The sequence below is a fragment of the Danio rerio genome, chromosome 15, assembly GCF_052040795.2.
Source record: "Danio rerio strain M-AB ecotype USA chromosome 15, GRCz13ab, whole genome shotgun sequence".
Taxonomy (NCBI): Eukaryota; Metazoa; Chordata; class Actinopteri; order Cypriniformes; family Danionidae; genus Danio; species Danio rerio.
In genome coordinates, this window is record NC_141035.1 from 24,656,219 (window position 1) to 24,673,855 (window position 17,637).

Here is a 17,637-nt window from a genome sequence, read left to right on the forward strand (position 1 = left end):
GTATTGGCATCTTCTCCAGAGCTCCTTTACAAAATATTTACACATATGGCTTCTTCTCAGGATCAGAAATGGAAGTTCAGAGTTTAAATAGATGGATGTCTTTACATCTTCAAGAGAAGGATTTGCCATGCACAGAAGCATTTGCATAATGATTGCCGTAGCTGCCCCAGGCTGTAGCCCGGGGACTATTTTCTCTGACTATGCAAATCAGGTTCCAGGTTGTTTGCTTGGCTTTTGGTTTTTTGGTGCTTCATATCGCTCCAGTTTCACTGAGTAAAGAGAATGTCCTCTAATTTGTCCTCTAATTTCATTATATATATATTTATATATATATATATATATATATATATATATATAAGCAAAGTATTTTAGAGTGTTTTATTAGCAAAGTCACTGTATATTAAGGAAGAACAAACTCTAAATGTAAGATTGAAATGCCAATTGCAAAGTATCATTTATAAAGAACAATAATAGAACAAGATTTGTAACCTTTGAACAAAGAAATTACTTAAAAACAAAAATAAAAGGGTTTATAAAAAAAGCATTTTTGAAAATGATATTGGAATTGCTTTTAGTTCAGAGCATAGAGAGCTAGCCTGAAAACAGAATAGTACAGAAGTACATATCAGAAAAACCAGTCACTACATGACGGAGCCTATACAGCAGTTATAAGAATGCAACGTATTTGTATAGCTTGATATAGTGATATCACATGAGCAACAAGCTTTATATTACACAAAGGCTGTTTTTTGTAGTGCAAAAGTGATCATAATTTAATGTCACAAATCAGTGAGTGCATTATTGTTCTGTTTTATTTTAGAAACAATGTTGTCTGTTTTTGCTCAGTTTGGCAAGCAAAAAAGTTTCCTGTAAAGCCATAGCAGAAGGTTTGTTTGTTTCTGTAATATTTTGTTTCTGAATGAATCCACAGTTTGAACAAATCATCTGAACCAATGATTAAGTGTACACTGTAAAAAATGATATGATGTTATTGAAGTTAATCTTCTTCTAACTTAATTTTATCAAAGTTACGCAAGCTGATTTAAGTCAGTTTAACATAATATAAGTCCAATGGACTTATAACGTTATTTAATTCAGCGTAAAAATTTAAGGAAACCAGGGTGTTTTTTTTACAGTGTAGTTAAAATGAATCAGCCTTTTGAACAAATGGAATAAATGACTCACTGACTTGCTCATTAGACATTTACCGCTCTGTACAGAATCATTTAATATTTCCATATTAATAAAAAAAATGCAAAAATGGTATTACTCCTCTAAAAATTAAAAATTAATTCATGTAATTTCAAAGCTGTATGGAAAAAAAACATTACATTTAATAATGAGATAATGTTGCTTGCCAAATTAAACAAATTATATAAACCTGAAAACAAGGCTGTTCGTTATACCGAAGAGCCTGAATTCACCTCTTAAGAATATAGGAGATCATCTGAGTCTTTTTGTGCCATCGTTCCATTCATTTTATGGTATGAAATGCTGTTGTGTTGTCTTCAGAGAGCTGCTGGTTTGCTGAGTGTTCTCCTCCTGCTGTCTTCTGATGCCACCCGGGAAGCTGTGCAGAATGGTGTAGTGAAGAAGCTGCTGAAGATGCTGAAGGTTGAGACTGCATTAGGTTTTAGCATTCAAGACAGCGTTTGTAAGCAAGTAAAGACAAATTAAATCAGATATGAGATACGGAAGAGCGTATAAGCTTATGCCCCTAAGGTTATGCCCCTAAAGTAAATCACATTTAGCCTGGTACTGGAGGTGTTTTATTTGAGAAAGTTCTAGGAAAGTTGGAAGCTTAACCTTTGCTGACACGTTGCTCTTTTACTACTGTATAATTCAGCAACGTGTCAGCCAGTGGATTATAAATTTTTACTGACCTAAATCAGCCCAGATCCCAGACTTCCTCAGCTTGTTTAAGGTAACCCAATTATACTTTTTTCTTTCAGATGTTGCCTCTCATTTAGTGTGTATTGTGGCTGCTTATGAATGTAAAACGTCTGCAATGTTTCAAAGATCAAAGTGCGGGGATAAATGGAGTTTTTGTCTTTTGATTCTAGGCTTCCTAAAATGAGTCTTGAAGTAGTGAAGTAATGAAGTAGTTTTACTTCTTTTCACAGACCTAGGTAAATGTGTAGCTAATTTACATAACACTTGCCTACAGTATGGTGTCCAGTGGGTAAATGGGAATACAGTTGGCTTTGACCCCCAAACAGTGTAGTTGTAGTTGATTTTGGTCTGGGATGTCAAATAGATGCTGTTTTATGCACATCAGTAGCAAATTCACTTTTCACGCATATCCAAAGTATAAAGATAAGGACTTTTTTATGTGGTAAAACCAACACTATGATGAAGTCCTGGTTAACATACACGTTCTGGTTTGTCTTTTGAGACATTTATAAAAATATTTTGATGTTGTTATTATCAAGTTTGTATCTGGTTTCATTTTTGTGAAGTTTTAGCACAAGGGAAACAAAATAATGAAAAACAGATTAATTAAAAAGGTAACACTCACGGGATATCTGTTAAATAATTGCCACTGGCTTGCATGGTTTAGGACTTGTTGCATCGATGGATTTGCTCTTTAGTGTTTGGACTTTCAGCAGTAAAAATTAAGCGACACTGAACTGAGCTAAACTGAACTTTTAACTCTGAAAACTGGATTGACACAGTTTCAATTTACTATAATCGTCTATTACGCTGCTTTGACACAGTCTAATTGTAAAAGCGCTATAGAAATAAAGATGAATCGAATTGATTTAATAAGCATGGCACGATAACCATTTTCAAGGTATACCGCGGTAGGTTTAAAAGAGCCCTTATTTTGCATTAAAAATAGTCATATTTTGATTTTGGGGGTCTCTAACAACAGTCATATGCATGCAAGGTCAAAAACACTTTAATTTTCTTGCAATATGCATTTATTTTTACCTAATTATCCCAACGACTCCCATATGATTCCTTCAGCGATTCATTTGTTCCCAAACTCCTCCTTAGTGCAAAGCTAATCTGCGCTGATTGGTCTGATGACCCAGTCTGTTGTGATTGGTTGACCACGTTCAGCGCGAGATGAAAAGAAATGCCCACCACAGCTATGTGGAACAGATATGTAACTACACGGCTAAATAACACACAAAGTATGTGAGAGCCCAATGTAGGAGTGCAATAAAGCAATGCAGGTAAACACCAGCATATTACTCTACCCTAACCCCAAGTAATAACAACAAAACACATTCAGTAATTCACACAGTGGCAAAAGTTGAAATATTTTGAAAATTGACCACGCCTGCTGATGGTGGCCATAGCAAAGGCAAACAGCAGTGGATCGTGAGTTCAGAAACGCATTTAAATCGATAAAGTAAGAAGCACACATCACGTTTTTATCATGGTTTTGGACGCAATATGTGAACAGTCCCATTAAGATTTACCCTGAGAGATACAGTATTAGCACTGATCTATAATAGATACGTGATTACAAGTTAAGCGGTGCGGTACAACTTATAACACACAATTAAATACATATTTTTTCAAACTACAGAAAACAAGGCAACAATTTTAATTACACTCACTGTACATATTAAGATCCTGAGGAAGAAGAAACCATATGAAGTGTAACAGTTACTGACAAAGTCCCTATCAAAGTCTGACAAAGTCCCATGCATAATAGTCTCTGCTGCTCCATCCTTTAAATGCAAATGGCCGGTGAATCCTGCGTTGCAGCGTAGGTTATTGTATCAATCATCAGAAAAATGACAGAAACAAACACAGCACTAGTTTGGCTATACTGTGATGTTGTTGTAAAAATAAACCCTTTATTCCCCACAGTCAAATCTCCATCTGTCAGTGATTGTCATCTTCGCGTCATGATCAGTCTCGTGATTCTCAGTGCTCCGCTAGTGTCTGAATGGAAAGAGCATTCACATTTTACAGGATCTAGAGTTGCATATTTGGTCATGTACCGTATCGACATTAAGCAAAAGAACTCGATTCAATCATTCGACTGTGAGTCGACTATTTTGTTAAAGAATTAATATTTTTTAACATGGTGCACTTTTAGATTTAAACTTCAGCTGGATGTTTTCATTTACTTAGTGCTGTGTTGCACACTACATGGAAGCTCATTTTAAAAACCCATAATAGGGGCTCTTAAAACCATTCCTACAGTATATGTAAAATTTAAAAAAAAAAAAAAAACTTTTTTAGGACAACAGTATCTCCAGCAGAAAAGATGAAAAAAAATAATTTTAAATTGTGAAGAAATCTGTGTTTTGAAACTAATGAAGATAGCAGTCAATGATTCATTAGAATTATTTAGCCTGACATGTTTATTACTAAAATATTTTAAATGTTTCTCAAATTAAAATATATTGGCTGTGTCTGAAATCGCTTACAATTCAGTAGGTACAGCATTTAAACTTAAATTTACTACTTGACTGATAGAAAAGTACATTCTATACAGTATGAATGTGGGTAGTATGAATCGGTCATACAGATGCCATTTTGTCATTATTATGTTACATACCTGCTTTACTCCCATTCATGAATTCTCTCACGGTGCATCATGGGATAGTTTAGCATTCATTGAAAGCACACTTCAGAATCTTGCCGGAAGTAGTAGGCCATCTGGGTACTTATCGCATATTGTTTTTCGAATTCTATGAATTTGGACATATTATTTGGCTCGCATACTGCTTTTTGCATGCTATTTTGTAAGTGTGTGATTTAGAATGCAGCCATTGTGTTCAAAGTGGAAAAAAAGTTCTTGTTTTTTACCCAGACATACAAAAGAGTATATTTTAGAGCAGTAATCACAATTATTAAAATCCAATGCTGTGCTAGTTAATTAACACCATAAAATAATAATTCAGATATTTTGAAAAATATTGGAAACCTGTAACCCCTGACGTCTATAGTATTTGATTTTCCTACTATGAAAGTCAGTGGTTACAGGTGTGCAACAGTTCATTAACATTAACATGTTTATTAACATTACCAAACATGAATAAGTACTCAATATAAGTATTGTTCATTGTTTGTTCATGTCATTAAATTAATACATGAACTAATATTATTCCTAGTGTTTTAAAGTGTTACCATAAAAATGTTCGATATAAAATAAATGTGTTAAAATGCATTTTTGGTGTGATGATATAAAACAAAACATGTATCAGATATACTGTAATGCATAAAACATGCGTGCAGAATAATAATATTGGTATTATATTACTGACATATTTAATTATGTCAGGCTTTACTGGGTTAAAAGGTTAACTGTGTGGCTGCCTGGCCATCAGCTATATTACGTTTTCAATCATAGAGGTTTAACTGAAATTTGCCTGTGTGTCTGTCCCGTCAGGCAGGGGGAGAGATGAGCTCCAGATACTCCATTAAGGCCCTGACAGTTTGCACCGCTTCAATCCCAAAGGCCCGCGAGGAGCTGGTTAAGCTTGACAAACGTGAGTTCTGAGGCAGTGAGGGAGAGGATTGGATTCAATAAGGCGTCTTAAGTTTTGTGGCCTTACAGTGACTTTGTGTGCATTTTCGCACTACACACATTTATTCATTCAGGGCTGCACACTCTGAGAAATCTCCTGGCCGTTATTGACGAGTTGGTGGTGGGGAATGCAGCTTTGTGTATGGGCCACTGCTTAGAAGTGGATGGCGCCGCCAGTTGCCTCCTGGGTACAGACTGTGTGGCACTGCTGCTCCGCCACGCCGCTGGAGATGCCAAAAGAGCAGCCGTTCAGCAGAATGCAGCCATCACCCTTGGGAAGCTGTGCAAAATAGAGCCCAGGTATAATTAAGTCTGACTTGCCTTTTAATGTCATCTGTATTATATTGAATATCATTCATGCTGATGTACGTGCACCCAGCAGTGATACTCTGGGAAACATGAAGGTGAAAAGATAATAACTCCTTATAATTAACCTCAGCAAAATGATGAGCTTTCAGAATGTGTAATGAATTAAAACTTCTCCGATATAGATTTAAAGGGTTGGTTTGCCTCAAAGTTTGCTCAACAAACCCACAGGACTTTAATTCATGTTTAAGGTGCAAATAAAGATATTTCTTTATCAAATATGCAACATTTCTGTCCATTAAAAGTCTTGTCACTCACCATATTGATCAACGAAATCGTGTTCACAGTATATTAAATGGCCATTCATAATAGACAATCTAATTTAACCCAATTTATTTTGTTTAATATGTACATGCAAAGCTTCTATTGAGAATTTAGAATTAAGCTTTATACTGTATGTCTGTCAAAATATTTTATGAAGTACAGTAATTACCCTGAAAATTGAATCTTTTTTGTAATATAGCCTTTGACTGTGTATGACTGCCCCAACTAAGAGAGAGACAGCGAGTTTAAAAATGAAGCAGTAGACACAATATTAAGTTAAAATAAAACTTGGAGCTCCAAAACTCTGGACCTAATAATATATTAATGTGACTAAATATTGGTGGGGACGACATGGTGGCGCAGTGGGTAGCAATGTCGCCTCACAGCAAGAAGTTTGCATGTTTTCCCCATGTTCGCGTTGGATTCCTCCGTGTGTTCTGGTTTTCCCCACAGTCCAAAGACATGCGCTATAGGTGAATTGAATAAGCTGAAATGGCCGTAGTGTGTGTGTGGGTGTGAATGCAAGAGTGTATGGGTGTTTCCCAGTACTGGGTTGTGGCTAAAAGGGCATCCACTGCGTAGAACATATACTGAATACGTTGTTGTTTCATTCGAGAAGGGTATAAATGGAGGTCAGAGCCAGCTCCAAGTGTGTGGGCCTTCGAGCTCCAAGTGGGCTGTACAAACCTTGAGTTTTTATTTATTTAATGTCTTGTACATGAGTCCAATATTGTGCTTTCTTTTGTACCCAATAGAGTTCCCTGGGCTGCAGCAATACCCACCTGGTTCATTCCATTGTGGCGACCCCTGATTAATAAAGGGATTAAGCCAAAAAGAAAATGAATGAATGAATGAATAAATGATGGTTGTTAGATATAGCCAAAACTACTTATATGTTCTGTTAAACCTTTATAGAGGCTTAAATCACAGTTATTAGTAGATTACAGAAAATCTGGCCAAGGTAAGGCTGTTCTCTGTGGGTTTCAGTTATCATATTCTTTAATGACTGTAAAGATAGACCTCTCTTAGCTAACCAGATTTGAGAACCAGAATTAACTTTTGTATGAATGAAAATAAACACCAATATTATCATTTCAAATTACTTTAAAAGAGGAGCAAAAACCTGAAATAATAATATCTGATATAAAAATATTTTTTCATTTATATTCTGAAGGTTAAAGGTCCCATGAAATTAAATTAAAGTTTTTTAGGTGTTAGTATCAGTATTGTTAGTTTTTAGGATATCCTAAAATAGATATCCTATAGTTTTATAGGATATCTATAAGCTAATGTGTTCCAAAACAGTGACAAAATTTGCGTTTAGAAGATATAAAACTGATATAAACACGTAAGGCTTGTAGTTTGTTACCGCCTAAATGAATCATGATTATATTCACAACACCACATACTTCAGTTTCTTTACAAATCATGACGAATCAAATGCTCTGTAGTATCTGGCATGCCCGCCCCCTGTAAGAAGTTTCTTATTTGCTGTTCCACTGGATGCGCTTGAACCAAAGAGCATAGAATCACTAAGAGGCGACACTCTAGTGCGATTTGGAAAACAGCCACTAGATGGCGCGGTGGCCATTTTGGAATGAAAACTCTTAAAGAATAACATCATATTATAAGTCTGTAAAATAAACTATAAAAAGTGCTGATGATTGTAATAGTAAGTGCTGTATTGTCGTCTTTCAGGTTGAATCTCAGCTGTAATGCGCCTTTTAAATAAATAAATAAATAAAAAAAAGCAGCTGCTTGCCATCGTGACAGCAATAAGATCCTATGAAAAGCCGATTGCTTTTACTTTAAAATGGCAGAATACTGGGCTGTTGCTGGGCGCTGCTGTTGCAATGGAACGTTTTATTGAGTGTCGGCTCTTGGTCATTCTAAGCTCTTTGCTTGAGCGCAACCTCTCACTGGCAGAGCTGTGATGAAACAAATGCTATTGGCTGTTTTTTTTTTTTTTTAAAGGGGAGGAGCTTACACTATATCCCACCCTCTTTGAGTTTCGGTTGAGATTATGCCAAACATTGAATAAAAAAGGAATATTTCAAAGCACTTCACAAGACCTTTAAGGAACATTTTATGCTTTAAGAATGACATAAGTGTGAGAGAATGAAATAATTTTAAGTTTGACAGAATGAAAGTATAATTAATCTGTTAATCATTCTAATAATCATCAGATGAATCAAAATAATCATGTTACAGCTATATTTTCAAATGCAAACATGTTAGTTTATTGCATTTTAAAATAGTTTACATTCCTGCCTCAGTTTACATCTGTTAATGAGGACTTTCACAGATGACATAGTCTTTTAAAATATTTACCTTTATTGATTTAAAGAAACGTCAAGTTTTTACCTTCATCTTTAATTTATGAAGTGTCCACAAGCTCCAAAAAATAGCAGCTCTGTTAGATAAGTGTTCCTGAGGCATCTTATACTCCCAGTCAGCATCTAACAAGGACAATTCAACAAAGAGGAGTCAGAATCTCATGGCATTCAACTTTGATGAGCTTTCAACTTCTCAAAGGTAACGCTGCTCAGAGCACGAGTCTTTACAGTGAGATTTCAAACCTCACAGATCAGAGTGCAGCCTAAAAAAGACATTTTAGACAGAAAACAGTGGAGGGTGCAGACGCTGCCAAAAATATTACGCATAACCTGTGAACCTACTTTATATGCAGAGCAAACGTTTTCACGCTTGTTTGCATTTCATATTCTTAGCTGGTTTTATATTTGGCTGTTTGGGTTTCATTGTGTGGTCAAATTGAGAAAGAAACTAATTCTGTTGCTTTGATAAATCTCTGTTTTGATTTTTTTTTCAGGCACATGGAGAAGCTCAGGGAGCTCCATGGTTTAGAAATTCTTCACTCCTGTATGAGACTGATCACGTGAGCTACTTCCCAATAAATGACCCCATAACTCAGGACACACGCACACACACACACACACGCACACATAGATGAATGCTGTTTGGTCCACAGCTTAAGATGCTCATCTTAAGTGAGGCCACAAATTACTGTCATGCCTGAGGCCTATCTTGATTATGCAGCTGTTTCCTGTGTTCATTTTAATTAGAGAGAATTCACATTGACATGTGAGTCTGTTATCTGCTGTTGTAGAGAGCATGTTGCCCCGGGACGATATTCGAAATGTTTCAATTTCCTTTCATCCCAAATGGCTCACTTGGGAAGTGTGTTGCCTTGATTACATTTTGTTCTCTGTTTGTTGATAAATGGATTAATGGTAACTTTCATGTGCTGAATAATAATAAAAAAGATAAATACAACTGCATTTGAAGATAATTACGGTTAAAACCTTCTCTTCTTGGCAGAGTTGATCGCTTTGGAAAGCATTTGATGATGTAAGGAGAAAAAGTAGCTTTGTTACAATAGAAATGGCTTTCGCTGAAATGAGTCAGTTTGTGTAATCCAGGGTTTTGGACAGGATTTAACAAACAGACTGCTGTAAACTGCAAGTTAAACACTTGATAACTCCTATTAAATTTAAAGTCACCTAAAGGCTTACGTACTGCTGTCATTCCAAATATGTATAATTTTTTGTACACTAAATAGTCAATGTTTAAAAAAGAAGAAAAATGATTTTACTATTCTTAAATGCCATTTTTGTATTCTTGTCATGTTTCTTTTATGCTCCACAGATGAAAGAATGCCACAGTTATAGAATAGCATTACAAGTAAATGATAAGTTAATTATTTTTTTTTGGTTAACTGCTTTCTAAAAATACTTTTTGTCTATTCAACTGCCCAGAGAAAAGTATTCTGCTTGCTACAGTTATCATACATAAACAAATTATTCAGATGATTTGTTTCGAGTCATTTGTCAGGTTTTTGTTCTTCAAAGACCCTTGTACTGTATGTAGGATTGGTTTCTTATCCTAAACCTCTGTTTCTAGTCCCAAAATGTGTTTTTGTGCTAATAAAGAAAGGTTTGAGCCTTTGATTGATTGATTGATTCATTTTCTTTTTGGCTTAGGACTCAACCTGGACTCGAATTAGTGACCTTCTTGCTGTGAGGTGACAGTGCTAACCACTGAGCCACCATGCCGCCTGAGCCTTTGATATGAGTAGGAACATGGGCTATTATTGGCAATATAGGAACTGAAAATTATTTAGCTTTATTTTAGTTTTACATTTTCTCCTATTGTACAAAATCTAAAAATGGGTTTTGTAAAAGCCCTAAAATAGAGAGAGAGAGAGAGAGAGAGAGAGAGAGAGAGAGAAAGAGAAAGAGATTAAGCATGTGAAACTGTAAGTTTAACTGATTCCAGAACAGTGGTGCAATGTAACAAAGTACAAATACTCCAATTACTGTAACTGAATAGTTTTTCTGAGGAATTGTAATTTACTAAGTAGCTTTAAAAATATGTACTTTTACTTTTTCTTGAGTAAATTTTTAGTGCTGTATCAGTACTTTTACTCCACCACTTTCCTGCAATCTGCATTTATTTTTTCCTTGTCTATGGGGATTGGCTAAAATAATAATACATTTGCATCATAATGAACAATTTCAAGGCATGTTTGGAAAGTGTCCAAGTAGTTGCCTAAAATCTTTACATGCAATGATTGTTTAGAGTGCATGTCAATGAGAAGATTGTGGATGTTTACTGTATGATGACTGAAATTGACAAATAGTCTTAAACTATAACTAAATGCACTACAGAATGTTACGTTTACAATTGCCTGCACAAATTGCATGTCACAGTGTAATACTCACTACTCTTGAGTACTTTTTAAGGGTCAACTTTCACTCGTACTTTGAGTAATATTCACAACAGATATACTTTTACTCTATTTGCACTACATTTTTGGGCAAGTAACTGTACTTTTAATTGAGTATGATTTTTCAGCACTCTTTTTATCACTGTTCAAGAACAGCAATGTAAATCAGAAATGTTGTATATTCTCAGTTTTGAAACTTTTTCATGGAGTTCTGACAATAATTGTTTGTAATATATTAATGTATGCGTGGAGAGAAAAGGAGATTGTGCTTACCACAATGTCATTTTGTTGGAAAAGAAGGTAAAATTTGGGTTTTCCCTGAGAATAACCGTACCTTAGAACACCAATCAACCAATCAGATTCACGAATTGAATTTAAACTCATTTAGTTGTAATATGCCTATTTAGAAATTATGTAAATAAAATAAGTTACTTTGTAAATTTTTTCCAGTGCTGGGTTGTGGATGGAAGGGCTTTTGCAGCATAAAACACATGCTGGATAAGTTGGCGATTCATTCCCCTGTGGCGATCCCTGATTAATACAGGGATAAAAGCAAAAAGAAAATGAATGAATGTTGTAAAATTTTTCACTACTACAGTAGGTTAGCTTAGGGTTAGTTGTATCAACCAGTCTACTAAAACTACACTGTAAAACCCAATACTTAGCTTTATCAAATGAAAGAAGTGTAGTTAACTCAAAATTGACTGAGAGTTAATTTTACTCATTTGAAAAGAGTTTTGAACTCAGTGTTGAAGGTAATGAGTGAATTAAATACCTCATTACTTCAACTTAAATGGAGAAAGTTCACAGTACTTATATAGACAATTTTTTTTAACCTTAAATGGTTTGTAGCAATTGGTTTCCTCAAACGGTTTGAGTTCAACTTATTGGAGGTTACAGTATTAAGTTGGTTTGATTTCTCTTCATTTATTGAATTTTACTGTGCTCAAATTGCTTTGTTCACTCAAATGGATTAAGTTTACAGTACTCAGCATTAGTTTTTGAACTTAATTGATTTGTTGCAATCGGTTTCCTCAAATGGTTTAAGTAACCTTATTGGGGTTTACAGTCTATTATAAATGCTTGCTGACTTATTTATATGACTTATAAATTTTATAGTTGAGGTATTTACTATACAGACAATCTAAATAAAGAGTTTTGTTTGTTTTGTTTTTCCAGAGGGAATGTGTTTTATTTTGGAGGGAAACCATGTCCTTGGAGCAATTCTAGCTGAAACATTTGTTTATGGAAATCTGTTCAGTGCTTGAAAAGAAATGCCTAAAATGTCTTTTTTTTTTTTTTGTTAAACACCATACAAATCAAATTATATGACAATTCTGGTACCACATTAAACATTTCTCCTTTCTTTTTGTTTTCAGTTAGCAACATACCAGCTCAGCATTCTGTAACTCAGACACTTTTTGCTGTTTACAGCAAAGTGACAGGTGGGATTTCTCAAGACACTTTTTACATTTATTTATTTAGCAGATCCAAGTAAGACAGACAACAAAGCGATTAATCTTAAGAAGCGATAACATGAAAAATGCTCACAATGCATAGTTTCAGATTTTGAAAAATAGTGAAAGCTTTAAATGTTTTTCTTTTCTTTTTCCAAAAGAGTTGCCAGGATAAGTGCTCATAGAGGAAATGAGCCTTTAGCCTTATTTTCTTGAATTTATTCATTTGTTCATTTTCTTTTCAGCTTAGTCCCATTATTAATCTGGGGTCGCCACAGCGGAATGAACCACCAACTTATCCAGCATATGTTTTATGCAGAGGATGCCCTTCCAGCTGCAACCCATCTCTGGGAAACATCCATACACACTCTTTGTTTTCAACTTGAATTATTTAGACATTTCAAGCTTTCTAGAGATATGTCTCTCATGCCTCTTTGTTGAGTATTTGCTGAGTTTCTGTTCATTTTAATGGCATGTTTTTTTCTGACCACAGACTATATTGCGTGGGTCTAATGCAGACGATTGTAATAACAATCTTTAAATAATGATTGTCGTTCATGGCTCACATAAAGACGAATTACCATGTTTGTAAACTTTTAGGATGCGCGCACAGCGAGGTGGCAAAGAAAAACCTGGATCGCTAGCATTTACAGCGAGGGAATGACATCCGATGCGGTACAGAGTTTGTTGTTGTCTTAAAAATAAGTCATTTTGATTATATATTATATATATTATTTACATAATGCTTTTAGCGTATTATAACAGCTTATCAAGCAGTGATAATCACGGTGAATTGGCAAAATTAACGTTAAAGTGAGCGGCGTTCATCTGAAAAGGTCCATTTGCGATAGCACCATCCCAATGAATATTGGGTAAGATGAAATGACCAAGCATCCAGCCCCAAATATACAATCTCATTGAAGCTCTAAGCGATTAACAAGAGAGAAGTCAAAAGTCTACAAGTCTTTGGATGTTTATGTTCTGTGTGGTCATGTGCAAGAAATATTCTGAAAAATTTAATGATTACCAGATTCAAAACTACACAGCAAAATATGGGGACCCAAAACAACTCTATGGGTGTTAATTTCAACACTTTGAAAGTGTCTCATGGGGTCCACTCAAAACAGACTTAAATCAACACTTTCAAAAGGGTTGGCACATTGACACCGAAATAAGGGTTAATTTTAACTCAGGGCAGAGTTAAAAAATGTAACTATATTTAACACCACCTGGTGTCATATATTGTTATTTTATTCAACTCTCTTGAGTGTAAATATGGTAAAAAGGTCAAATAGACTGTAAATTACAAAATAAAAACATTTTATTTGAAAACATTCACAACTTCAACAATTCATTCAATTTTTAAAATGCAACAATGTCAAATATGCTTTAAATGTTTTATTAGTACAGACAGTATCAACAAAATATGATGTCCAAACTTGATGTTTCATCAGAGCAATTTGAAAGTTCAATATAGCGTCACTCATAGTTTTCTTCTGAACTCATAGTTTTCTTCTGAAATTACATTTTAAACAACTTGCCGTGCAAATCTTTCACTTCTGGTGTTTCCTTGGTCCTCCATATCAAACACAGCAGTTTAAATGAAGGTATAAATGCTGTAAACTTGTGTGAAAACAAACTGGAGCTAGGAAATCTCATCAAGCATGTCCTGTGAAAGATGTGCTTCCCAGCCACAGGATGACCTTTTTATCCATCACGATGTACAGTAGTAGCTGCTGATCGCTCGTCTGGTGGTTCCTGATGCACGGATATAGGGTGATGCTCATCTAAGAACTCTTCAAGACTCCAGCATGACTAAGAAAAATGTTTGAAAACAAATTGCAGTCAAATTCTATGATATATTTAAAAGAACATTTAAAGTAAATAAAACATTCAAGAAATCTAAACTCACCTTTTGAAAATCTTCATGATGATCCACAACTTGACTCTCCCAGCTGGTTGAGGTGACAGGATGTGGAAAAGTAGAAAAAACACATACATCACTGTTGGATCTCCAAAAACAATTAGGTTAACCTCTATGACTAGAACTGGAAAAACAGGCAGCTGTCTGTCCAGAATCCTGAATTTAACACAACACTTGGAGCAAAATTTAGAGGAGCTTAAAATCTTTTATATCATTTAGTGATGCTGACTTCCCCAAAATTTTGGCCACAGTGTAAAAAATATTAATAAACTTACAGTTTTCTGTAAGCGTGTGCGTGCGTGTGTGTGTGTGTGTGTGTGTGTGTGTGCGTGTTTCTTTACCAGATTCAACTTGTTAGGCCCTTTCAGGTCCAGTATTGATGCCACCTTTCCTGGAGTCTAGCAGATGTTTCAGGTCCAAATATAATCTAAAATATTAGGATAAGCAGAAGAGAAAAAGTGCAAAGCAAAGAGCAAAACATTATTTAAGTAACAGTTCACCCACAATACAAAACTTATCACCTTCATGTCATTTGTTATTCTCTAATGCTCTAATACCCTCTCAGCTTATTGTGAAACAAATACAGAACTTTATCAAACATACCTTCATTATTATCACCACATATGACCAAGAAGGTGTGCTTGGTCATTTCACCAACTCTGGAAATACACCATCCGTCTCTAATCAGCCACCGTCACAGGGTCTTGTGTTATTGTACAGAGAACTGTGGCTGTTAAAAAACAACAACACATTAGTATCTAACACATATGCATAACCTTCAAATAAAAAAGAGAGATGAACATCACAAAGTATGCCTCACACATTTTCACATATCTTTTGATTCAGATGTTGATTATTGATAATAAATCTACAAATCAAACCTGTATCATCATTAGGCTGCTCAAATATGAATCAGTTTATTCATTTTACAGACAGGTGGCTGTTTACAACGCACTAATAAAACGGAAATGTTGTGTACAGTACATGCTAAGTTTAGCCTATAGTTTTAAGCACAATATCATGCGGGAGAAAAAGCTTGACTAAGATGTTCCTGACAACAGAAATAGCCTAACTTACTAACGTCAGACATCCCGAGTTGGGAAAAGTCATTTTCGGGGGATACAGAGTTGATTTGCGGGAGGTAGCGGGAGAGATGAGTACCGTGAGTTGAGCGCGACGTACCTGAAGAGCGGTGGGGGTGACTTGCGCGCGACGTACCTGAAGAGCTGGGAGGGATGCATTCCGACTTTAATGGTTGTCAACACTTAATTTAATTCAAGCGTACGTTATCACACGAGTCTAAGTTATGAACTAACGGTATATGGACGGCCACGAATGAACTAGTTTAAAAGGGCCTCGGTGTTTAAAATAACCAAATTAACGTACACGAATAACAAACAATCATTTGTTTCAGTCAGGAAGCCTTTTACAATTAAGCATATGTTCATTTACTCACCAGATATGTTTTAGAAACTCTCCAGAGCTTATGGAAACCGTCCTGTGTTGCCGTTAGCATCCGGGCAGAGTAGGCTAACGTTAGGCGGCTCCGGGGATTCCCTCGCTAGTTTGCTTGGAATTAAAGGAGAAGTGTCCATTTTATTTTACAGATGGGTAACAACGCACAAAATGGCATTAAGCGTGACAGAAATGTGTTGAACATGTACATTTGATGTTTTTATGCACTATGTATGCGTGAGCATATATAAAAACATTCTTGAAAAGAAGTCAATAGTAATGCAGTTAAGCTAGATACACAAACGACCATGAATGAACCGCAGAAGTTTAAAATTGTCACTCCATTCTAAAGTTATTAACTTAACAACATGTTTACAACTGTATTTCCTTAAAGAAAGTCAGTACAATACCAACATTTAGGTAGTTTGACTCACCAGTTGCTGTTCTAAACCTCAGATGGAAAATGGCGTCTGGAAAATTGTTCAGTGACTGGGGCTGCATGAATTCCCGGATGTTGGAAATAACACCACCAAGTGTTGAAAAGATAACTCCTTGATTTCGCACTGAATAAAATCAATTCTAACTCTTATTATATTCATTTATCAAAATCTAACTCTTTAACGTCAACACTTTACTCTCAAATGCTTCAACACCGAGAATTTAACTCTGATGAATTTGCTGTGTATGTAGTGCTAAAAAATGAGGTTCTGCTTAGCCAATGACTAGGAAAGAAAACGGAGGTAACGTTATACAAGGCCTGGGTAATCAATTATCAACAAGCAAAACTACTGCATTCTGACAGCGAACTACACCTGTACGGCAGGGTATGTGAACTTACACATAGATGTAAAGTTGGTTTTATATTTGCATATTTGGAATTTCTTCTTAATAATATTAGTGAATAATATTATATGTAATATAATCTTAATTTCATAAAAGTATTATTTGCAAACTCTAAATAGCAAAATCCTATTAGCAGCAAATGACTATCAAAGTACAACATAGTTCACAGTCAAATAGAGTTAATGTTGTTTTCAAATCACACTTGCAGGTTAATTCAGACCGTGCTGTGGTAAACAATATAGGGGGTGTCACAAGTTGTCACTGAATGAATGTGTGAATATTAAACCAAGTGTACCTTAATAACTTACACTTTCACGTTTTATTTTTAGCATTTAGTGTCCACAGTTTTATTAACCATATGTAACTGTTTTTGCTGAAATCGTTGCTGCAATCAAAAATGAGTAATGAGTATGATTCAGCATAGTGTGAACTTATCTGATATGAAATAAGAACTGCAGAGTCGAGCATTTCTAATTAGGTCCTCGGTCTACGGTTGGCATTAAAGGCAGTGTGGTGTATAGTAAAAGTTAAGTTTTCCAATTTGACATCCTACTGCACAACACGACATGTTTACTATTGCCAACGGTCTCTTTTTGCAACCGGGAACCCAAGTGACGTCAGGTGTGACGTAGGTTGGTAATTCCTTTATATGCATTAGCAACGCAATCTCAGGCTAATTTGTAGCGATCTAATTTATGCAATTTAGTACGATTTGCTCATCACCCAGTGATGGTTGGGTTTGGGGTAGGATTGGGTGCCACGCCTCCTTTTTAAAATCATACATTTTCGTACCACTCAACTTGTAGGAATCAGCCAATTCGTCAACTGACAAAATGTAAAATACATAACTTGTGAGATGAAGCTGGTATTATCGACCACGAGTGGATTTAGAGTAATGTCAGAGCCAGAAAAAACGTGTAAACTCACCTGAAGATGAATTGACACAAGTGTTCATGCTTTTTAATAAGAACTCTCGGCACTGTATTTGAGTGTTATCTGAATCTGCTCAATGAATGTCTCGGATACTAGCTTATCATAGCGGCTCACCCAAGCTGAGGAGCGCATGAAAAATTATACCGAGTCA

The 17,637-nt window shown here is 35.4% G+C and overlaps 1 protein-coding gene and 2 long non-coding RNA genes across 10 annotated transcripts in view; 1 reads left to right on the plus strand and 2 right to left on the minus strand.

The window, feature by feature from the left end:
• ttc12 (tetratricopeptide repeat domain 12) overlaps positions 1–10,095 on the plus strand; it is a 34,636-nt gene extending 24,541 nt beyond the window's left edge. For 6 of the 8 annotated variants that reach the window (XR_015508700.1, XR_015508701.1, XR_015508702.1 and 3 more), the window contains 4 exons: positions 1,513–1,614; positions 5,360–5,459; positions 5,572–5,797; positions 8,958–10,093. Coding sequence is in view for 5 of the 8 variants with exons in the window: in XM_087283153.1 (XP_087139279.1) it covers positions 1,513–1,614; positions 5,360–5,459; positions 5,572–5,797; positions 8,958–9,027 (498 nt within the window). In the remaining 3 variants the exon portion in view is untranslated. Of the gene's footprint in view, positions 1–1,512; positions 1,663–1,846; positions 1,925–2,063; positions 2,130–5,359; positions 5,460–5,571; positions 5,798–8,957 lie in introns of those variants that run through there. The other 2 variants (NM_001202496.1, XM_087283152.1) reach the window with 2 other exon arrangements.
• Positions 5,167–17,577, minus strand: LOC147833668 (uncharacterized). Its single transcript, XR_015509399.1, has 2 exons — positions 17,481–17,577; positions 5,167–8,586 (listed from the first exon to the last, which is right to left on the minus strand). It is a non-coding gene; the product is annotated as an uncharacterized LOC147833668 (long non-coding RNA).
• On the minus strand, positions 13,635–16,182 carry LOC137487747 (uncharacterized). The gene is made up of 6 exons (XR_015509366.1): positions 16,145–16,182; positions 15,712–15,824; positions 14,859–14,985; positions 14,597–14,682; positions 14,244–14,286; positions 13,635–14,146 (listed from the first exon to the last, which is right to left on the minus strand). It is a non-coding gene; the product is annotated as an uncharacterized LOC137487747 (long non-coding RNA).
• Positions 17,578–17,637: the final 60 nt, after the last annotated feature.